The sequence below is a fragment of the Bos indicus x Bos taurus genome, chromosome 4 (assembly GCF_003369695.1).
Source record: "Bos indicus x Bos taurus breed Angus x Brahman F1 hybrid chromosome 4, Bos_hybrid_MaternalHap_v2.0, whole genome shotgun sequence".
NCBI classification, from domain to species: Eukaryota; Metazoa; Chordata; class Mammalia; order Artiodactyla; family Bovidae; genus Bos; species Bos indicus x Bos taurus.
Window position 1 is genome coordinate 90235395 of NC_040079.1, and position 24625 is coordinate 90260019.

General features: G+C 36.4%; 1 protein-coding gene across 1 annotated transcript in view; it reads right to left on the minus strand.

The window, feature by feature from the left end:
• Positions 1-24625, minus strand: part of ABCB5 (ATP binding cassette subfamily B member 5) — a 117860-nt gene that overhangs the window by 12692 nt on the left and 80543 nt on the right. Inside the window, exons 20-23 of the mRNA XM_027538440.1 lie at positions 15461-15664; positions 11969-12069; positions 10986-11126; positions 2243-2399 (exon numbers count right to left, since the gene is read on the minus strand). Of these exons, the coding sequence (XP_027394241.1) occupies positions 2243-2399; positions 10986-11126; positions 11969-12069; positions 15461-15664 (603 nt within the window). The remainder of the gene's footprint in view (positions 1-2242; positions 2400-10985; positions 11127-11968; positions 12070-15460; positions 15665-24625) is intronic.

Below are 24625 nucleotides of genomic sequence, written 5' to 3' on the forward strand. Positions count from 1 at the left end.
CTCATAAACTATGTATAAATGTTGTTTTTATAAGTTGGACCATGATTTACAGTTTATATACATCTCTATTTTAAATTCAGATTTATCTGTGTTAATTGATCTTTTGGCAGTGACATTTGCCTATAAATTTATTTTTCTCTTTATGCTTCAATCTCTTTAGTGGTTGATAATTTGTAAACCAATATTTATGTATATCATAAGTATGATGTTTATAAAAGATTTTCCAGAACAATCACTAAATGATGATTAACTTTCTCTTTATATATTTCGTTCTTAAGATTTTAGGTTCTTTTGAATTCCATGTTTGCCCTCAATCAAATGCATTTTAACTAGTGAGGTTTAATAATCATGCTCAGCATATTCTGAGCCCAGTATATAGGTAGGAGGCAGAGATAGGTAGAGGGGAGGAGTATCAAAAAATATTTGACAAATTATTCTGTTGTCAAAGGAAAGAAATGTTAACTTGTGGTTAAGTATTGTAGAATTAGGAAAAAAAATCCTGAAACGATATGTGCCAAAATATTAAGTTTAACAGCAGCTTATTTTTAGCTTTTTCAATGCTTTCTGTTTTGCCCATTACAGCACATGAATATTATTTGTGAAAAAAAAATTTTAAAAAAAACCTTAGAGAGTACAATTATTTCTGTATGCTCTGATGCCTTTTGGAAAGGTATAGAAAGATATTCTAGACTTCCAGACTTTAATACATTTAAAATTTTACTATTTTAAATATTTTGTAATGGAAAAATTTCAAACATCTATAAAAGTAGAGAGAATAACATGTAATGGACTGTTTGCATATATGCCTATCTCCCAACCTCAGTAATAATCATTGTTTGCCAGTTTTGTTTTTATCAGACTTTATTTTTTTAAAGCATAGAGAATGGGCTTCCCTGGTGGCTCAGTAGTAAATAATCCACCTGCCAGTGCAGGAGACAGACTAGATCCCTGATCTGGGAAGATCCCATATGCCACAGAACAACTGAGCCTGTGTGCCACAACTATTGAGCCTATGCTCTAGAGCCCGGGAACTGCAGCTACTGAAGCCTGCTCAACCTGGAGCCTGTGCTCTTCAGTAAGAGAAGCCACCACAGGAGAAGCCTGCGTACCACAGCTAGAGAGAAGCCCCTGCCCACCACAACTAGAGAAAAGGCAGCACAGCAACAAAGACCCAGCACAGCCAAAATAAATGAATAAAAATTAAAATAAAAAATAAAGCATAGGGAGTGATAGAAGTAAGTGTCTATTAAATACAGTAGAGATTAAATAACTTAATTTTATAGTCTTTATAAGAAACATTTCCACAATCTATCCCTTTGAAACAGTTCTATGGGAATGTTTATCAGTGAGATGCTCAATCCCTCTATTGTAACATTTAGAAAGAAATGACTAGTAATATTACTAAATATCTAAATCCTAAGATTTAAAAATTTTCCTATATTACTTTTCAAAAGACAAGTATGAAATTTTATTGTGACATTCATGTATCTTAAAGCATTCTATTTTGAGAATGTTATGATCTTTTTATTTTTAACTCTCATTTCTTTTAATAATTATGAAGTTTGAGTGATAATGTACTATTTTAAGCTATCATACATATAAATCTACTGTTAAAATTCTAGAGGGAAATACATTTAAATGAAAATTTCCTTTTAAGTGTATACCTAATAGTTATTCTTTTAAATTTAAAATGTCTAGAAAAACTGAATATATATTTAATGTATGTATCTTTTAGAGTTTGTGACTAAATGTGTACATGTGTTTTAATATTAATAATTTAATATAGTTCCCATTTCCTATCTTCTGTTTACACATATATTTTCCATGAAAAATGGCATCTGAAGTAGCAGGATACTATTTACTTTGCATATGTTATCAGAGAAAAAAATGAATAAATCTTAATGCAAAGCTTTATCCAATATTAAAACTTTTGCAGTCTAAATAAAATCAAATGTATAAATCAATCCTGTGTTCAAGAACATTCTCATGGCATCAGGCAAATAAACCAGAAGCACATATTTTTTAATATAAAATCTGTACATTTTAGTAGGAGAGGTGAAAATTTGATTAAGAAAAGATCCTCTTTCTCCTTCTGTAACCATAACAGTTATTTATACAAGCTTTTAATTATTATAGCACTCATTTGCAGTTATCGAATAATGCCTTAATTTAAGTCTAATTAGAGAGCATGCATATGAAGAATTAATAATAAGTGGACATTTAAAATCATAGTTGTGCTTACTGTTTTTTTCCCTTCTTGACTATAGCTGTCTATAGTTGGTTTCTTTTCCAACAAAGCAAACAGATGCGCAGCCCCAGATTTGGCTCTCGAATATTCAGGTGCCAAAACAAGTGTTTCTCCAATGGCCATAGCTCCATATGCAATTGCAGTAAAAACTCTATCAAAAGATAAAACATTTGAATCTCAGTTAGGTATATTTTCAAATAAGAGCTCTAAAAGTGAAGGAAAAATCAAGCACTGGAATATAATCTTTTGAACCAGATAGAGCCATTAATGCTCAAGGCCCAACAATGATACAGCTCTTTTGTAATTTTCTACCACATATTGATTATCCCTTTCCTATACAACAAAATAACTTTGGAGCTCAGGTAATCTTAAAAATTTCTCTTCCAATTAGAAAGACAGGTCAAAGGCTCTAACTAGTGAATATAAAACTTCTTAGCTTCTTTGATATAAGGATCATTTGCTTGGAGATTTGACAGAGAATTCAACTAACAAGGGAAGAATGGACTCCCCAGTCATGAGGTCGGAATTTACACAGTAGATATGAATGGTTTTTTTTTCCCCCTTTTTTTGCATATAATGTAGTTAGAACAGATAACTGATGCCAGATGATTGGTTATCTGCCTGAAGTGCTACAAGATTTAAAGTGAGCAAAGCATGGAGACTGTGCTTTGTTAAGATCCTAAAAACAATGTATGAGTAAAGTACAGCTTAGCCAGACTGGAAGAAGTGCTGTGATCTTTGGTCTGCTACAGATTATGATCTCAGTTTTAAAACATATTAATTCTAAAATGGTAAGTATGCAGATGATAGCACACAGGATAATAGTCACAGAAATGTGGCATATCATGTGGCCATGGTTAAATATTTTTCCTCTCATTTTTCATTTTAGTCATGAAAACACATTATTGGAATGAAAAATACTGCATCTCAGTGACAGAGCTAAAGGTGTAATTCAGCTAACAATTATATAAGTTTCACTGGCAGTATTTAAACATTAGGCAATAAAAGGACACATAGAACCTAGCTGCTTGTTTGCTGTGCTGGATCGCAGCAAGGTAAACACAAACACACTGGTCCCCTCATGAATTTCTCCAGCGATGGGACCTATCAAGGGGTGGATTTTGATGCAATCTCTTCAGCAACATAGACTTCAGATCTTGAACCTTGTTTTCTTTATAAAGGTCAAACACCATATAAGATATATAAACAACTGGTTTACTGGAATGTGTGATGCTAAAATTTTGTAGTTACTAGCTCTGTGATGTCAAGGCATTTTTAGTACTAATATTTACCGAAATTTAGAGCTTAAAATGCCATTCAAAATACTTAATACTCAGCTATAAATATCAGAAGTGTGTACTGAATTTAGGTAACACATGAGAGTAGGCTTCTCAGAACAACTAAGAACATACCTTAGTATCTGAAATGTGCCAAAATATCTTACTGTCCTAAAATTTGCATAATTAAAAGTCAATTTAATTATTTGACGTAAGTGTACCGAGGCTAATGTCTTTGTTAGGTCTCCCATAAGATGAATTTACTGAGAAGGGGAGAAGGGAAAACAAAGATGCAAAATAGATTAAGAAGAAAAGTTTTAGTAAGAAGGAGAGCACCAACTGAAAGCTCTGTGCTGTCTTTATTGTGTTTATGTTGAGGGGAGGCTAAATGGAACGGGGATTGATGTTGATGAGGATTAGATTGAGGAAACTAACTTTGTGGTGATGGGACTGTCTAGGGGTTTCAGTTCAGTTCAGTTCAGTCGCTCAGTTGTGTGACTCTTTGCAACCTCATGGACTGCAGCACGCCAGGCCTCCCTGTCCATCACCAACTCCAGGAGTTTCCTCAAACTCATGTCTGTTGAGCTGGTGATGCCATGCAACCATCTCATCCTCTGTCGTCCCCTTCTCCTCCTGCCTTCAATCTTTCCCAGCATCAGGGTCTTTTCCAATGAGTCAGTTCTTCGCATCAGGCGGCCAAAGTATTGAAGTTTCAGCTTCAGCGTCAGTCCTTCCAATGAATATCCAGGGATGATTTCCTTTAGGATGGACTGGTTGGATCTCCTTGCAGTCCAAGGGACGCTCAAGAGTCTTCTCCAACACCACAGTTCAAAAGCATCAATTCTTCGGTGCTCAGCTTTTTTTATAGCCCAACTCTCATATCCATACACGACTACTGGAAAAACCATAGCTTTGACTAGACTGACCTTTGTTGGCAGAGTAATGTCTCTGCTCTTTAATATGCTGTCTAGGTTGATCATAACTTTTCTTTCAAGGAGCAAGCGTCATTTAATTTCATGGCTGCAGTCACCATCTGCAGTGATTTTGGAGCCCCCAAAAATAAAGTCTAGGGGTTTAGTCAGGGACATTATTCTCCCTTATACTTTTCTCCCAGTGGGTGCTGTATAAAGAGACCAAAGCTACGGAATCTGTCCTAACCTCATCTGGCCCAATTAGATAGAATGAACTAAAGTGCAGTTCACTTCCACTTAAGTATTTATTGCACAATAACCAGTGCTCTAACTCCATGAGAGTGTTAGTGAAGTGAAGTCGCTCAGTCGTGTCCGACTCTTTGCGACCCCATGGACTGTAGCCCACCAGGATCCTCAATCCATGGAATTTTCTAGGCAAGAATATTGGAGTGGGTTGCCATTTCCTTCTCCAGCAACCTTCCCGACCCAGGGATCGAACCCAGGTCTCCCGCATTTCAGGCAGATGCTTTACCGCCTGAGCCACCTGAGCCCTATGAGAGTGTTAAGTCTCTTCAAATTGGTCCCAGCTCCTGGAGGCCTCTGAACCAAGAGCTTACTCCAGGAAATGTTCAGGCTGACTTCCCATGCCAATATTGGTCATGGGAATTTTGCCCATTTAAGATATATAAAGAGTAATTTGCTGTAGTGGAGAAGGCAATGGCACCCCACTCCAGTACTCTTGCCTGGAAAATCCCATGGATGGAGGAGCTTGGAAGGCTGCAGTCCATGAGGTCGCTGAGGGTCGGACACGACTGAGTGACTTCACTTTCACTTTTCACTTTTATGCATTGGAGAAGGAAATGGCAACCCACTCCAGTGTTCTTGCCTGGAGAATCCCAGGGACGGGGGAGCCTGGTGGGCTGCCATCTATGGGGTTACACAGGGTCAGACACGACTGAAGCAACTTAGCAGCAGCAGCAGCAGCAATTTGCTATAGTTTTAAAGTCACCAATAACACATTCATCAAAGTATTAATCAATGATAAATACTTATACAGCCTCTTCATGCCTAAATAAGATTACAAGAAACATTGCACAGTTCAGAAATGATTTGCATGCTGAAAAAATTCTTGAGCCACAAATATGTAATGTAAGAATTCAAAAACCTAAAATTTAACTTCCATAATTTTCTTAAATTTAAATTGTCCATGGAAGAAGAAATCTTTATCTACAGCTTATCCTTACATGGATTTACTCTGAATTTATACTGCTTTACTGATTTTATACCAAAAATCTCTGGGATGGCTAGAGTTGAGGAAAGAGAATATTGAGCAGAGAGAGATCTGGAGAGGGTTTTCACGTGCTGAGCTTCTTTTCTAGTTATATGGATTCTTCATGGGTGCATGGGGTCATTGTCACTGCAGCCTCGCTACAATGATCCTTTCAAGCATTCCCAAGCAATGGAGAAATCTCCTTGCCCATCATTGCTGCTGAAGTAGAATTCAAATTTTTAAAAGATCTTTTGGCTAGGAACAAGAATAAAAAAAGCATAGAAATGAACAAACCTGATTTTAATACAATTGCTCCAAATAGAAATATCTAGCCTAGTAACTAGTTCATGTCTGTATGTCTCCCCTTAACCCTGCTCCCATATCCAGTGTGTATACCTTGGCGACTTACTTCAAGAGGAAGTATACTAGTGGGTTCTGAGACTGACTCTGCAGCCAGACCACTGGGACTACATCCAAACTCCGTCCTTTCTGTACTAGCTCTGCGACCCTCAGCATGTTCTTTGTGGTTCTGCTTCTGCATGACAATTCGGAGATAACAAGTCTATCTGCATCTTACAGGATTGTTGTGAGAATTGAATATGTTAATAATGTAAAGTGTTTAGTATAGTGCTCAGTGAATGTTTAAGTTGTTGTCATTCCTTTCACAGAACTGAAAGTTAATGGGACACTTCCTGTTGGAAAATAAGCTCACACATTTCTATGGATGTAGATTAGTGCAGCAGGTCAAACCACAACTTCTGAAGTCCCTACCCAGTAAGTTTCTGTTTTTGAATTGGAAGATAAAGTATCTTTCCTCACACAGGTGGCCATTACAATTATTCCTATACTCATACTCTTTCTCCCTGTATCTAGGTAACAATACAAAGATCCTTTTCTTTTTACCCTAAATCCCTTTCTCAGCAGAAGGGAGAAAGAAAATATACAACTTATATTTATTTGTTTCCTTAGGTTTTATAGAATATTTTCATATATATGATACCATTTGATCACTTAGGAGTAAGGTAGGAAAATTTATCCATTTTTAATAAATCAGGAGACTCTTAACTCAGAGAAATAAGCAATTTGCCCAGAATCACATAGCTATGAAAACTTTAGGCCTGGAACTTGAACTTCCATGTTTACTGTATTTTCCCTTCTACAGTGCTCCTTTCCGTGGAAAGCTGACCTGAACTATGTCCTGCATGTTGGGGTTTGTTACCACTTGTTTCCCATTTTAGAATCTTCAGACAACCTTAGATATCAAATCTCCCTTGATTTGTCTCCTTTAGATCCCTTCAATGCTTGATCCCTCTATCTGGTCTCCTTATCTTGTCCTCCTCTCTTCTGGATAATCTCTGGGGAGAAGTTGGGCAGCTGTCTTGGCAGTAAACACTGAAAGAAGACTTTCCTGTTTTCCTTGTTTTGGCTAATCAAGATTGTTTTCCTAACTATCAATATAATGTTAACTCAGTTCCATGGCTGCCTGGCTTACCAGAGCAAAGATAATAGTGAGGATCTAGCTTGCTTTCTGGGCTTGTGCTCAGTTGCTAAGTTGTGTCTGACTCTTTGTGACCCCACGGGCTGTTGCCCACCAGGCTTCTCTGTCCATGAGATTTTCCAGGCAAGAAAACTGGAGTGGGTTGCCATTTCCTCCTCCAGTGAATCTTTCCGACCCAGGGATCAAACCTGTGTCTCCTGAGTGGCAGGCAATTTATCACTGAGCTACCTGGGATTGAATATTTAAAGTCCAATATGATTTCCTGTCATGAACTGTATTTTTGATTTTTGGAGGACTAGGCTGAAACACATATGCTGCTTGGCTCTGCTTGTCAGGCAGTTTTCAAAGCTGTGGCTTTTATTTTAACTATTCTGAAGGTGTCATGCCTTGATTCTTTCTTACCCATCTGCTCTGCTTAGCTTCCTGCTAATATGCATAACATAGAAGGAAGAAACAGAGAGAGAGGCAAGTTCTGAAGTCGGAGTATGAAGAGCTACAGAAACCTCTGCTGGACACTAAGGTTTCTGGACTATATTGCACAAGACAAGTCAGCTAGAAACTAACCTAAAGACACTAAAATTCAGACAGAATAAACATGTTGTATTTCTCAAAGTCTGTACGTTTATATTAGAGTAAACCCGAAGTGTTACAAGGGCTAACAGTGGCAGAAGTGGAGAGTTTTACTACACATATGTGTAATGAAAACCTAAGCAAGAAATTTTTCTAAATGCTTATGCATCGGCTGCAAGGCAACAGAGTGAAAATGTTTAAAACCTTTTAAAAAATGCTCATTTCAGAGAAACTTTTACAATAATAGAGACAGCTTCTACCATAAGAGATCTATATGACCCTTTTTTTTTTAAGAAGAAAAAACTAAGGTTGATAGGAGCTTGGCTGATTAATACTATGAGCACATCAAGGAATTCTGCTTATAAGACTGTCTTTGTGTATCTCCTTTTATAAGTGAAGTGAAAGTCGCTCAGTCACGTTTGACTCTTTGTGACCCATGGACTATAGCCTGCCAGGCTCTGTCCATGGAATTCTCCAGGCCAGAATACTGGAGTGGGTAGCCATCCCTTCTCCAGGAGATCTTCCCAACCCAGGGATCAAACCTGGGTCTCCTGCATTGCAGGCAGATTCTTTGCCATCTGAGCCACCAGGGAAGCCTTCTAAAGGCACACTGTCATTTCTGAAAGAGAGACAGCTTCCTCATCCTGGTGACCATACATCATGAAAATACATTCACATTTTACAGAGTGAATAAAACATTTTTATTTTATACAGTAAATTAAAATATGAATTTCCCAAGTTTTAGATAATTCTAGGAAAATTTTCTGAAATGATCAAAAGAAAACTCTAAGGTTTTAAGGAGCTATGGAGAGCAGCCTGGGATTCAGTCCCTATAGTCATATTTCTTAAAGAGTGATCTTCAGATTCTGTGCCTCAGAATAATCTGGATGTTTGGTAAAATGTAGGTTCCTGGCCCTACACCAAATCTACATATCTCTGGATTAGATCTGTGGGGTGAGCTCCAAATATCTTCATTTTTAACCAGTTTCTCGATTAATGAATCAGGAAATCACTGATTTAGAAAACACCACAAAGTTCTTTTTACCTAAAGAGGGTTCTAGTAGAAAGTGGTTAACTTTGTAAAATTTTCCATTCACTTAGCTGATGAGGTAGAAAGCTGTCCTACTCTGGAAAGTGCAGCATCCTTCAAGCTAGGTATAATTTAGTGTTGATAAAGGGACACTCATGACATGATCATGGTTGTCAGAGACCACTTTGGATTTCCAAGAAAGCTGAAGATTTTGCTATTGAAGACAAATCTTATCTGTTCACATTTTGCACAGTCCCATTCCCATATTTTTCAGAGCCCATCTCCTATGTCCACACTATAAAAGTATCAGTATCCTTAGTCTGTTTGTAGTCTGGTTGAATGAAACAAATCAAAAATGATACTAGTGCTCCTAGTTCAGATAGCTCCTTGTTTCTTCCTTCCCTCAGGGCCCTGGGAAATACCAATGTGATGCTGTTCATTAATCAATGCTCTCATGTTAATAGTCTTAACATATATTCTGACAGCTAAAAAGTTTATGTCTCCAGAAGTTATCCTTTTTAATGAGTTTAATAAAAAAGAAATTCAGGAAATGTGGTAGGCCAGCAGGAGGAGGAGTTTTTGTACGGGGGCCTTTTGATTCTCCTACTTTTTAGGGCCATAAAATAACATAAGCAAGTTACTTGTTTCATTTATGGTAATCATTAGCCCGACTCTAGATATTTAAATGTTCAGAAAACTACATAAGAATTTAAAAATAATAATTTTATAGAAATACTCTATGCAAATTTGTCACAGAGTTAGTAATAATAATAACTAATGATTAATAATAATAAATGTCTACTAAGCAAAGCCCCTAGCATCTTGCATCATGAACTTGAATCTGTGCTCTGCCACTTACTGATTAAGTGACTTTGGCCAAGTTAGGTAACCTCCTTGAGTCTTAATTTTCCCCACCTGTAAAATGGGAATCATAACATTTCACAGGGCAGTTGAGAAGATTAAGCAAATCATGTATTACAAATCCTTAATACTGAATAAGGACTCAATCAAGTTTGTTGTTACTGTGATTATCATATGAAACAGAATGGTTGGCAGTCTTGAGAGGCCCCATTCAAGAAATATCCTGCCTGATGTCATTTGCAGGCATGAGAGTGATGGTGTGATTTTGAGGTTGTATCATTCTTTAACTAAGAAGATTGTTTGCTTAGTTTTTATCTAAACAAATCTCAGGGCAGCTCTAAATGTTTAGCAATGACATCTATGATATAGATTAATAACATTCTGACATTTTAGGGAGACTTAAGAAGCTCAGAATTAATACTCAAAATTAATTTTTCTAATTTCAGAAGTTGAATTTAGGTATTTGTATGAAGTAAAGAAATTCATATCTATGTGAACAGAGTTTCAAATAGAAGCACCAACAAATGCTTTGGGAAGAGGCAGCCTCATTGGGATGCCAAGATCGATTCTCAGTGTGACTTTTCTGAGGAGAAATACTCATTTACATGTGTTTCTTCTGGAGTGTTTGCTTAGCAAGGAACTCACCTCGCTGATTTACAATCATACTTGTTAAAGCCATCTCTACCTGGAGAGATAATGGATAACAAGAAGACATATTTTACCTTACATTCCCACATCTAGTAAACTGAAGTAGTAAGTGATTCATTTGAGAGTTTAATTCAGAGTACCTGTGTTGGACAAGGAAATGGCAACCACTCCAGTATTCTTGCCTGGAGAACCCCATGGACAGAGAAACCTGGCGGGCTACAGTCCATAGGATCGTAGAGAGTCAGACACGACTGGAGCAACAACACACACACACACACCTGTGTTGACATTGAAGTTGCTCAGTCGTGTCTGACTGTTTGCGACCCCATGGACTTTAGCCTACCAGGCTCCTCCGTCCATGGGATTTTCCAGGCAAGAGTACTGGAGTGGGGTGCCATTGCCTTCTCCAGGAGCTCTTCCTGACCCAGGGGTCGAACCCAGGTCTCCCGCATTGTAGGCAGACGCTTTACTGTTTGAGCCACCAGGAAGTCCTGTGTTATATTAGTATTTTACTGACGTGACTGTACTTATTAAATAACAATTATTTTTAAATTTCCCAGTATGTCTTTTACACAAAAAATTATTTAAATGATAATGCACTCTAAACTAGATATCTTTCTGGTTACTTTAAGTACATAACCCATTTACAGAGTTTATATTTGCATGACTTACATGAACATGCCCTCTGGGGTCATTCGTCCTGCTTGAATTAAGTAAATTCCAAATCGAAATCCCACTGCATAGGCAAAATATACGAAGGCGTGGCTGAATGCATAACAGATTCCAATGATCTGTGCTTTCTTCAAGGTATTTCTGAAATGCACAAAATTTACCAGATAATGGGGCATGAGGTATAGCAAGGTCTTTTAAATAAATGTAGAGTAATGAATATAGAAAACAAGATAGATTATTATTTAGAATTTTAGAGAATTTTTTCTAAGAATTAAAAAAAGAATTCACCTTTTTAACTACTAATAATTATTACAGAGAAAACAACAAAAAAATAATGATTTTCCCTATAGCTCTATGTCTCTATAGTTCGATGTAACAAAACTGACTCCATGTATTTTCAAATGAATGGGCAAGGTCTGTTAAAGCAGACCTAATGAAAGAGTTAAAGAGATTTGGCTTAAAAATATTTTCTATCCTAATCTTGCACTAAGAGAACAAATGGTGGAAATTAAAGGGCATTACTAACCAAAGAAGCATGAGTGTGAAAGAATACAAAGCTGTCTTTCTGATAAAGTAAGGAGGGCTAGTTTAAAATTAAAAGAAGTGATCGCATTTGATGCGTATATATTTGTTTTAAAATGTGAACTATTTTAGAGATTCAATATAAAGGGCTAAGCAATATTATTTTCTTTCTTAGATATTATTATTTCCTCAACCTTGTTTCATGGAAATAATAAAATGCTCACCCAGTTATAGTTCATGGCAATGTGAGAGGACCTAAAACATATGTTCTAAATGTGCTTACTCTCAACTCCTCTTTCTAGTCTCCTCTTGGTGGACTTATGTGAGAAAGTCTGATATGCCATTATTAGGAATGATTCCAGAGCAAATGAATTGGCAGGCAAACCACTGCAGTCACCCGGGAGTACTGCCTTTATAGGAATAAACTATAGTTAATACAGTCAGTATGAATCTACAATCACCTGTGCTGAGTCTGAAGCGTCTCCTCATACATTTGCTCAAAGGCTTTTTCTCTTGTTAATGACATTATAGTACGTATATTCTCCACAGCTTCAGTTGCTATCTTATAAAACAAGATAATAAAAGAGAAATAAAATTAGTAGTGGTTAAACTTCTGATTGTGAATTACAGTCACATCGAAGACATGTTAAGTACATCAAGTCAATAAGTTTTTCTGATGAGTTTTCTTAGCTTCTTTTTTCCTTTCCCCAAAATAAGATTGTTGTTGTTTAGTTGCTAAGTTGTGTCTGACTCTTTTTGCAATCCCATGGACAAAATAAGATAAGAAAGTAATATATCAGGATAATACACTCAAGGAAAATTCCTTTGGAAAAGATTTAGTCCACTGATCTAAATTTAGCCTTCAAGTCTTCATTGAATTTCTATTTAAACTAGTTCCATAAGCAGAGGGATCAAATGTTAGTCAACATTATATCCATATGTAACTATGCAAAGGAGCTGTCTTATGAATTATGAGCTAATTCAAGAAAAAGACAGCAGAGAGAATCAAATAAATAATTATTTCATTCTAGCACAGAAATGCAAACAGCAACCTGTTTGCAACTTAGGAACACTGCCATAAAGTAACATAGAGTGTGGCTTTTCAATTCTGTATAAGATATTTTATGGCTATTTTAAATTTTGATTTCTTTAACCTTAAAAGGATATTTATTTATTCAATTATTTGCTGCACCACACAACACATAGGATCTTGGTTCTCCAACCAGGGATCGAAGCTGTGCTCCCTGCAATGAAGCATGGGTTTTTAACTACTGGATTGCCAGAGATATCCCTTAAAAATGATATTTAGTTTAATTATATTAATGCTTCTTCATAGTTACATAGTTTTCAAAAAGAAGAGGTATCGAAAATGGAGGAGACTTTTGGCTTAGAATAATTTGGACATGAGAACACATGTTGATCTGAAAGAGAAATTTCCTGCTTTCACAGTCTGTTTCCAGACTGGCAGAGTGGACTGTGGAACAGATGAAGACCTAGGTAGACACTCAAGGTTATTTGAAGGGGACTTGGGTTATGGGAGAGAATTGGATATCTGGACCATGGTCAGGACACCTGGATTCTGCTCTAAAGTCTTGTAATTTCAAAAGAAACTCAAAGAAACCTCCATTTGTAATATTTTGTGGATAAGATAATGGATAAGAATGCTGAAATCTTGAGAAAAATAAAGAGAAATGAACACAAAATCTTGGGTTCACTTTTCACAAGGGAGAAAGGACTAATAAGAGAGACTTAGAAAATAACCTTCATTTTTTAAAACTAATATGGTCATTTTAAATCTGAAAAATAAAACATTTGATGATTTGTCCAAATCTATACATGCAACCAAAGAAGGACCATATTCTTACTGGTCCATATTCTAAGTTTTGGTGTTTGGTAAAGTGACAGATTAAAAAGCCAGTAGGAAAAGGACACGTTGCCTATTTGACTGGAATTATTAATTGTATAGTTTGAGGTTACTCTAATAATGCAAAAAGGAAAAAAATCAAAGATTTTTGATTTATAACTAAAGCTCATGATGTGCTCCCTCATAGCTCAGTTGGTAAAGAATCTGCCTGCAGTGCAGGAGACCTGGGTTCAATTCCTGGGTTGGGAAGGTACCCTGGAGAAGGAAACGGCAACCCACTCCAATATTCTTGCCTGGAGAACCCCATGGATAGAGGAGCCTGACAGACTACAGTCCATGAGGTCGCAAGAGTCAGACACAACTTAGTCACTAAATCACCACCACCATGACGTAAAAATTAAGATGAATAAAATACAATTAATTAGGGCCAGATAAACTTGGAAGTAGTGATAATTTGCAAACACGTGGAGGGCTGAACAAAATTTCAACCCTAGGAGTCAAATACATGCTAAACAGTTCAGTCTTTGCTCAAGTAGACATTCTAAAGGTCCTTATCTAGTGCAGGAAAGGTGGAAAGGTCCAAGGGTCATGAAAACTAGATTTATTTGAGCCCTGTGCTTCATTGGATCCCTATTCATGAACAGGTGACTGTATCATATTAGATACATATGTAATATGATATTTAATATGATACTATATCTAATTTAATATATTAGATCTATATCTATATCTAATCTATATCTAATATGATCAGTCACTGTGATTCAGACCATAAGGATATTAAAATCATTTTCATACTCAGGCATGTTCACCAACTTTGATATAAATCTTTAATACTATATCTTGGGCTGGATGGCCAAGAGAAGACTTGACATTTACATGATGCAGCTTCCTAAAGTCATGAGAAACAGGTTTTGGACCTCTACTGAGATGAAAACTGAGAAGGATGGAAGGTCCCCAAAAGCAAACAAACAAAAAAGTAGACTATCATCTAAGGGATAGGCAACAGCCTGGGAAAGTAATATACTACCTGCAACTACAGAAAAGGGAGGATAGAAGATGGATAGACACTCAAGAGGGATGTTACATAAGAGATTCTTACTTTGGGTGAGTGGCTGGATCAAATGACATCTCTTTCAATTCTTAGATATTATGGTACTACATTTCCAATATTTCCCTAAATCTCTACTACAATGATAATTGTTATGAATATGACTGATCTTGGGAAAGTTACATGTGGGTTTAGTTGCTAAGTCATGTCCAACCCTTGCAACCTCATGGACTGTAGCCTGCGAGGCTCCTCTGTCCATGAGATTTTCCAGGCAAGAATAGTGGAGTGGGTTGCCATTTCCTTCTCCAGGGGATCTTCCCATCCCAAGTTGAACCCTGGTCTCCTGCATTGCAGGCAGATTCTTTACTGACTGAGGTACTAGGGAAGAAAGTTATATATGTCAAAGCATTTTCTAAGTAAATACATTGTTCATTTTGACCAGTATAAAGTTTTGTTTTAGGCACTCCCAATAGCAGTACCTTGCCTTGCATTTAGTAAATATTATATTTCCTCTTTATTTTGAAAAATGAAACAACTGTAATTATTCAAGAAATTTAATTATTCAACAATTAGAGAGTGGGTAATCACAATGTTAACAAATTCCCCCACAATTTGCTAACAGTAATAATGACTGACATTATTGAGTGCTTATTGCCTTCCAGATACTATTGCGTATACCTAATAAGACTGTTTTCTATAATACTCATGAAGATGTATAAGTGGATAGTATTTTATTTCTACTTTACAAAAGAAGAAATTGAAGTCCAGAAATGTTGATATAACTTGCTCATATCACACATTTGTTAGTGATAGAATCTGGATTCTAATTCAACCAATTTGACTGCTAGCCCATGCTCTAAATTATGTGCCCCCCTATTGCTATGACATATCTATACCCGTCCTAAACTTATTTGTATGGATTTCAATACATATACACCACTTTACAGATTCTTAAGAAAGGAAGTTAATGTTAAATATGGAATCTCTTATTGATTTTCTCTTAAAATGTTATGATGGTAGCAATGGTCTTTCTTTTACCTTTCCAGCACGCAGAAGTTCTTGCTTATCCTTGTTGGCAAATCCAGTCATTGCTGTTGTTTCAATCATTCCTGTGAGAGCAAGTACTGGAGCAATACTCAAAATCAGCAGTGTCATCTCCCATCCGTATATGAAGGAAATGATAACTGAAAGTCCCATATTAATTGCATTTTGTGTTAAGACACCAACTCTTGAACCTGTTGCCTATAATCAGACATAAATTGGGGAAAAGCCAGTCAATTTTAAGTTTATAAGAATTGCTATGATAGTTTCTTGCAAAATAAGGGGTTTTTTTTTTATTTATACGTAGATTTTTATTTTGAATATATTCCATAACATCTTACAGAAAACCCAAATGAACTTTTGGGTCAACCCAATAATTAGAGATTGTTTTTTAGTCCCTCAGTTGTGTCTGGCTGTGATCCCATAGACTGTAGCCTGCCAGACTCCTCTATCCATGGAATTCTACAGGTAAAAATATTGCAGTAGGTAGCCATTACAGATTCTTAACCATCTAGAACACCAGAGAAGTCCATTTAGAGATTAAATAATATTTAGAGTTTAAAAATGTCCTCTACTATGGGGTCACTATGTTTTATTTGTATGCCTTATGTCCAATATTGTTGTCCTTTGAATTGTTCCTATTATTCTTTGAATGTATTATTGGTTTCTGATACAAAAATATTTTCTAGGCCCTACACCTTAAATTTGTCATTTCTTCAAGGAGTCTGAGTTCCTGTTAGTAGAGGATGTTATTTAGAAGTCAATATATAGTGCTAGTTGTGTTCATTATCAGTGGAATGTTAGTGGATATAACGGTGGAGTGTGTGTGTGTGTATGTGTATAGATGCATGCACATATTGAAATCTATATTTATTTCTCTCTTTACATTTCTTGAAATCCATGGGTTTATATCAATACATCCAGTTTCAATTAAAAAAACACAAGATTATTATTTCTGGCTTTCTCCCTTCTAATATTTGTTATCCACTTCTTCAATAGTAAGAAACCTAGCTCCCATTTTCTTTAATAGAGTTTCATGATCAGTCTCTCTGCTATCATGCAGATCATGACCAATCTGCTATCATGACCCCTGTCTCTGCCCAGGACGCATACCCTCTCCTCTGCATGCTCTGGCTTTGCTTTCCTACATGAGCTTGGTGCCTCATATGAATGCCCGACTCACCATATGTGGTCTCCAAAACCCAGTCCTGCCCCTTCCTCTTACACTGAAAAAGGGCTGGTACTCTTAGCTACTGTACTATAGTATGCTGAATTGAATGAAGATATTCACTGAAGTATATCCTTTGTATATAATATCTTCCCTTTTCTGCACTTTATAACAATTTCACTCAGCAAAGTTCTACAGAGGCAACATCAAGATAGAAAAGGAGTTGGAAACATTATGATATAAGATAACGTAAAAGAAATTTGGGGAAAACTTAAAATAGGTAGAAATATCTTCATCATTGTTTTATGAGAACTACAGGTCTTGAAATTTTAATCTCCTTTATACTGGGATGAAAAAAGGAAACCCCTATTTACCTAGAAACATAGCTACAATCAACTGAGATATCAATTCACTTTTTAGAACATATGTTTTGCTCTGATCATGAAAACATGGTCATTGGAAAAGGTCTAAATAATGTTTAAAATGACATCCTTCCAGACATAAATACATACACATTCAGATTAGGATTATTGTGTGTATTCAGCATTGTATCCTGCTTTTATCCCTTTATATTATACTGCAAGCTTTTTCGTCAGTCATTAAATAGTCTTCAAAAATTTTTTAGTAAATTGCTTCCAATTTTTCACTACTAAAAACAAAGACGTAATGAGCATCTTTGTGCAAAATCTTTGTGCTCATCTTTTATTTCCTGATATTAAATTCCTAGCCTGGAATTATATGTTAAAGGGTATATACCCTTTCATTCTTCATAAATATTGTCAAATTGCTTCTCTAAAAAATGATATTACTATTCACTGACGTACCCCACTCCCAAATTAGTATCATCATTAAAATAACATTAATGAAAAATCTTCTTTCCCCACAGGGCTCTGTGAAGTAAAAAGTTGCCCAGCTGTGTTCAACTCTTTGTGACCCCATGGACTATCCATGGAATTCTCCAGGCCAGAATACTGGAGTGGGTAGCCATTCCCTTCTCCAGAGGATCTTCCTGACCCAGGAATCGAACAGGGGTCTCCTACATTGCAGGCAAATTCCTTACCAACTGAGCTATCAGTCAGGGCTCTGACTTACTCCTAAAAAATTTTTTATGGTTTTAGTTTCAAGACTGCATTTCATAATGATTCACTATTTTCCCATTTTTCACTGAACAATCAAAAAAAACTCCCCAAAGTAAAAACAAATAACAATAGCAAATACCAAACAAACCACTAAATACTGAAAATTCAGACAGACAGACAGGTAACATTTTAAATATGCCTTTGGGTATTTATTACAGACTGACTCTAATCTATGAGCTTAAAATAAGAACATCATTTGGTACTTAATACTTGCTCACACTCTGTCTCTTGAGGGTTCTGGATGATGCAGAGATATATGATGTGTATATTATGACTGAATTGTCCTACACCTCCCACCCAAACTCATATGTTGAGATCCTGACTCCCAGTTCCTCAGAATGTGACTGCATTTGGAGATAAGGTCCTTAAAGAGGTGATTAAGTTAAAATAAGTTTTTTGAGGTTGAACCCTACTCCAATATGATTGGTTTCCTTATTTTAAAAAAAGGAAATTTCAATGTGGACATGTTTGCATGGAGGAAAGACACAACAAGAAGAAAACTATATATAAGTCAAGGTGAGAGGATGCAGAATGAAACCAACCATGCCAACATTTTGATCCTGGCTTTTAACCTCTAGAGCCATGAGGGAATAAATTCCTGTTGTGTAAGCCACTCAGACTGTGGTACTTGGTTACAGCAACCTAGCAAACTAATATACTGTCAACTTGCTCCTTTCCTCCCACCCTCACCATGAGTTTCAGAGTTATATAGATCATATAGTGGGATGAAGAGGCTGTGGAACTTAAGCACTCGTAATGTTGAAGGTCCCACCCCCACATCAAATTAACTGTGGAATGCCCCTACAGCCACATAAACTGTATATATTTTTCTATAAAATAGAAATATTAAAAAAAATTACAATCAGGTTTTGTTAAGAATAAGATATTCTTTTAATATAAAATTCATCTATATATTACTAAGAAATTACTTGCCATCAATTACTTGATACCTATGATTTGTAGGCCTTTATACATTCATTAATTTCCGCTTTGTAGTTTCTTAGTTTGAAGTCAATGACTTTTCCTTTTTCAGATGACAGTTCTTAGCACTATATCTATATTAACAAAAGTATGAAATATATCCAGTGGACAGTTATTCTTTTCTGTTTGGATATTTCCTATTAGGTGGCCATAATATAGTTCTTTTCTTTACTGCCTTCCTCCATTTTTATCCTATTTTCTTTAAAAATTACAATTCTTGACAGTAGATCAAATGGAAGTAAAGAGGTAGAAAACCAGAAGAGGAAAGACAAAGTATGCTGAGGATTGTAGCTTTTGTGTATAAAATTATGCAGTGTGCTGGAAAGAGAGATAGAAGTACAGTAGATGAACTGAAGATGCCACAGTAGATGAACATTTGAGAATCACTGAAAATTAGGCTATACACTATGCATACCAAACTCATGTCTAAAAACATTCAAGTGTAAACCTGCCAAATTTTTGATGGAACAGTCTTGTGTTTGAACTTTTCGTTTAGGACATAAGACCTTTCTATAAACTGACTTGTACTTGCATATCCTTGTTTATTCAACAAGCTTGAGTTATCCACTTTTGTACTAATCTGCTTCTTAAAAATAAGATCATATACCTTTCTATGTGGCATTTTAGTTTAAGCTACCAGAAACTTATTGAAATATACAGTCAATGCAGCCATGGACAGGCCACAATCCCTGCCTTTTGGTGATGGTAGCAGGATAAGAAGGATCCAAATATATCTTTCTTATTCCAGGAAGAATTAAAAAAAAAAAAAACAATTCAGTCTTGAAAAATACTATAAGAACTAAAGGAAAATAAAAAATTGCCTTTAAAGCCTAGAGTAATAGTGTAGTTCTGGAAAGAATTTAGAACTGGAAATCAGAAGAAATTTAATTAAACTTCTTTAGATTCTTTATCATTGTGCAGAAAAATAGAATTTTTCCTTGAGAATTAAAAGCAGAAAGTCATAAATAGTTCTGCAGATAACCATTATGGAGCATCTACTATGTCCAAGGTACTGTAATAAATGTGGGGAATACAACTTTGATAAGAAAATTCCAGAAAATGGCTACCGTAAGAAGATAAATGGAAGTAAACTCAGTATGTAATTGTAGAAATAAAATTCCATATGGCAGGATTCCTGCTTCTGGCTAACATGAACAGAAGGAATGAATTTGTCCTTTCAGCTGAAACAAATAAAAAATAGACAAAATATATGAAACAATAAGTTTCAAGATACTAGACCTAAGGCAACCAAGGGAAATGGGAAACAAACAAGCTAAGCCCTATGATTGCCCCAGCTTACGCCTTGAAAGAGCTTCAAGGCTGTAGAATAGAAAGGGTGAACTCTAAGACCTCTAAGACAGAGCCCACCAGACTAAGTGGAATAGACAAAGCTGAGAGTCTGGAGAGGCCAAAGAAGCTAGAGTTTGCAATACAGAACACTAAAGGTATACAGAAAGAAATCTACATATCCAGAAAGGGCCCCTCTTGAGTATTCAATTGAACAATGCATGTGTGAAGGCTAGAAATAGTGTTTGGTCATACCAGCCTGACTGGAAAACCTCATTATTCACCCAGCATTGAGTAGCGCATGTTCAATGTCTTGCCTCAGTAGTTGACTCCAGTCTTGCTTAATAAATCTTAAAACCAAGACCCGCCTCCCAAAGATCAAACTGTTTCCAGGTAATTTAACTGCATCCCAGAACAAGACAAGAATATTTATAGAAATACAAAAATATTCAGCACCTAAAAATTTATATTCACAACATGTGGCATCTAGTCAAAAATTATCAGGTATGCCAAAAAGCAGCAAAAAAGGACCCTTAATGAGCATAAAAATCAATAAATTGAAACTGACTCAGAACTGACAGAAATGTTAGATGTAGCAGATAATGGCCTTAAAAGTTATTATAATTGTATAGCATACACTCAAAAAGTTAAGAGATAAGGAGGATAAATGAAAAAGACCCACATCAAATTTCTACAAATCAAAACGTCAGTGTCCATAAACAAAGTTTTATTGAAACACAGCCATGTCTCTTTGTTTACCTATTGTCTATGGCTATCTTAGCGCTAAAATGATGGAAGTTGAGGCATTGCTAGAGAAACCTTATGTGCCCCTCTCCTCACTTTGTATTGCTGCTCAGTGTGAGACAACTGTAATTTGGCAGCATGTGGAGTGCCACGTGTGTTGCTGTACTATGGTATTTTATTCAAATTTTAAAAATTACCATTGATGTCCATCATTTAAAGACAAGAAAGGAAGAGAAAAGTGGACTTTGGGAGGTCTGCTTTTAAGGCACAATAGGCTGTGGATCACTTTGTGTTCTAATTAGATGCCACAGTGTTGTGTTTATTATGCTATGATACTGTATAGTTCTAAAAAGAAACAGAACAGGTCAACATTAGGAGACAGCACTCATCATAAAATTCCTAATTCACAGGAAAGTAACATTTATAAATATTAGAAAATTAAAATGGAATAACACATCTTAACAATTTATTCATAAAACTAAAAAGTGAAAATGAGGCTGAATCTAAATAAGTTTCTGAGCAGCTCATTTATTAGCTAAGTAAAGAAAGTCACAGATAGTGAGTTAATTAAATCATGTTTGATTGCAGTAGTGGAAGAGATGTGTTCAGAGAGCATAAATTTATATCAGATGATGTGAAAACTATTGCTCAAAAAGTTGAGAACAACAAAAATGTCAATGATCAATTGAAAATCAAGCTAGGTCATTTTAAGTAGTTTCCCTGGCTCTTGATGGATTGACCTAAACAGTTATACTGCTTAATTCTTGTTTTTTTTTTTGATGAGTCAATGTCAAGTTTGAAGTGACTGAAAAATTAGCTGCTATGGATAATCTGTATGCAACAACTACAGTTGAGAATATTTTCAAAGAAGTTGAGACAAAAACCTAGACGAGTACAACCTAAGTGTAACCTGCTAAGATGTATTACAACCGATGGTGGCAAAAATATTTGTAGAGGAAAAAAAAAGGTTTAGTTGGACAAATTTATAAAGTTTGTGAAAATGAAGGTGTTTAAGGCTTGTTGTTGTTCATTGTATTCATATTATTCATTAATAAAGTATTTTGTGAAAAATAAATGAATTTACTAAAAGAGATGGGAATACCAGACCACCGGACCTGCCTCTTGAGAAACCTATATACAGGTCAGGAAGCAGTTAGAACTGGACATGGAACAACAGTCTGGTTCCAAATAGGAAAAGGAGTACGTCAAGGCTGAATATTGTCACCCTGCTTATTTAACTTATATGCAGAGTACATCATGAGAAATGCTGGGCTGGAAGAAGCACAAGCTGGAATCAAGATTGCTGGGAGAAATATCAATAACCTCAGATATGCAGATGACACCACCCTTATGGAAGAAAGTGAAGAGGAACTAAAAAGCCTCTTGAAAATGGAAGAGGAGAGTGAAAAAGTTGGCTTAAAACTCAACATTCAGAAAATGAAGATCATGGCATCTGGTCCCATCACTTCATGGGAAATAGAAGGGGAAACAGTGACAGACTTTATTTTTTTGGGCTCCAAAATCACTGCAGATGGTGATTGCAGCCATGAAATTAAAAGATGCTTACTCCTTGGAAGGACAGTTATGACCAACCTAGATAGCATATTGAAAAGCAGAGACATTACTTTGCCAACAAAGGTCCATCTAGTCAAGGCTATGGTTTTTCCAGTAGTCATATATGGATGTGAGAGTTGGACTGTGAAGAAAGCTGAGCGCCGAAGAATTGATGCTTTTGAACTGTAGTGTTGGAGAAGACTCTTGAGAGTCCCTTAGACTGCAAGAAGATCCAACCAGTCCATTCTAAAGAAGAACAGTCCTGGGTGTTCTTCTAAAGCTGAAACTCCAGTACTTTGGCCACCTCATGTGAAGAGTTGACTCACTGGAAAAGACTCTGATGCTGGGAGTGATTGGGGGCAGGAGGAAAAGGGGACGACAGAGGGTGAGATGGCTGGATGGCATCACCGACTCGATGGACGTGAGTTTGAGTGAACTCCGGGAGTTGGTGATGGACATGGAGGCCTGGTGTATTGTGATTCATGGGGTCGCAAAGAGTTGTACACCACTGACCACTGAACTGAACTGAACTGAACTGAACTAATTACACATTTGGACCAGTATGCTCAGTGAAGTCCATTTGTCCCTATAGCTTTCTCTTATTTTTTTGGTCAAAAGCGGAAGTTGAATTTCTTGATTTGTCTTCCCAACAGTTTGTGGGTTTAGCAGCGGTAAAGTTTTACTATGGAGTATTGAGTTCAGGACTGAGATTGAAATTTTTCTTTATAAGAAGAACCACCTTGAACCACTATATTAAGTTTTGCTATAGACTTGATAATGTCTCAATGAATTCAACCTAAAATTGTAAGGCAAACAGCAATTATACACTAACATTATACTGTGATAAAGTGATTTCAGTGACTACTCACATTGTTAAGTAATGTTAAGCTGTTTTATACTCTTTCCATGTCAAAAAATTTAATCAAGAAGTGAGGTCACCATTGTCTAGGCAATGATAGCAGAGCTCTACCTAATCAATTCATTGGGCTCTTGGAATTAATAAATGAAATTTCTATTTCTTGGGGGGCAATGTAACTATAGTTCTGATGAGGAGAATTTTGGAACTAACGTTGTGTCTGTCAGTGGTATATCAAGTGGATGTTGTGGGCTTCTTAAGGACAAAAGTGAGGTAAGACTTCTGGTTGGTGAAGAGGAGTTGCTAAAATATACAGAAACAGTACCTTGTAATTCTGTGAAATTCAGTCTCCCAAGAATTTAAAATGGCTCTATACCTTTAATAAAACTACATTTTACACAGAAAATAGTCTGTTGACAGCTGTACTGGCAGTAAGCCATTACCTTGGGCTGAAATAATGCCAGTTAAAATGGTTGTATTCAATCAACTGTTTCATGAATCATTTTGTCCTATAACCTTATTTCACTAACATGTTTTTCTCAAGACTCTCAGAGTATCAGAACATCTAAAAATGACCTGGAGCTTAGACTTTTGGTCATTAGTAAGGGTTTCATAATAATATTTATGTTATTAAGGGGCTAGTTCATGAACATTCACCCTATTACATTTGATAAAAGTAACATGTGACTGAAATTGCATGATGAAGAAACTGAGATGGAAATATATCTTCCTCAAGTTGATAGGAAATATGACCCTGAATTATTGTTTTCTGATTCATCTCTAGTGTGGTGTATCTTTGTGAGAAAAGAAATACTGGTCAAATGGGATTTGGAAATAATTCTTCCTTTGATAGAGAATCCATTCAAGTTGATAGAGAATCCATTCAAACCTTGGCAAAGCAAGGGTTTATGTGAATTATATGCTAGTAGACACAGTCTCCGGAGAAGACAATGGCAACCCACTCCAGTACTCTTGCTTGGAAAATCCCATGGGTGGAGGAGCCTGGTAGGCTGCAGTCCATGGGGTCGCACAGAGTTGGACACGACTAAAGCGACTTAGCAGCAGCAGCAGCAGCAGATACAGTCTCATTCTTTGTATCCTTCTTTTGTTGCTTTGCTTTTCAAATTCTGCAACTTTAAATGGGTCATTGAGTATTCTAGCCATCTAGTCTTTAGCTATGGAGAAGGCAATGGCACCCCACTCCAGTACTCTTTCCTGGAAAATCCCATGGATGGAGAAGCCTGGTAGGCTGTAGTCCATGGGGTCTCTAAGAGTCGGACCCGACTGAGTGACTTCCCTTTCACTTTTCACTGTTGGAGTGAAAGAGGGATTGGAGAGGGAAATGGCAACCCCCTCCAGTGTTCTTGCCTGGAGAATCCCAGGGACAGGGGAGCCTGGTGGGCTTCCGTCTATGGGGTCGCACAGAGTCAGAC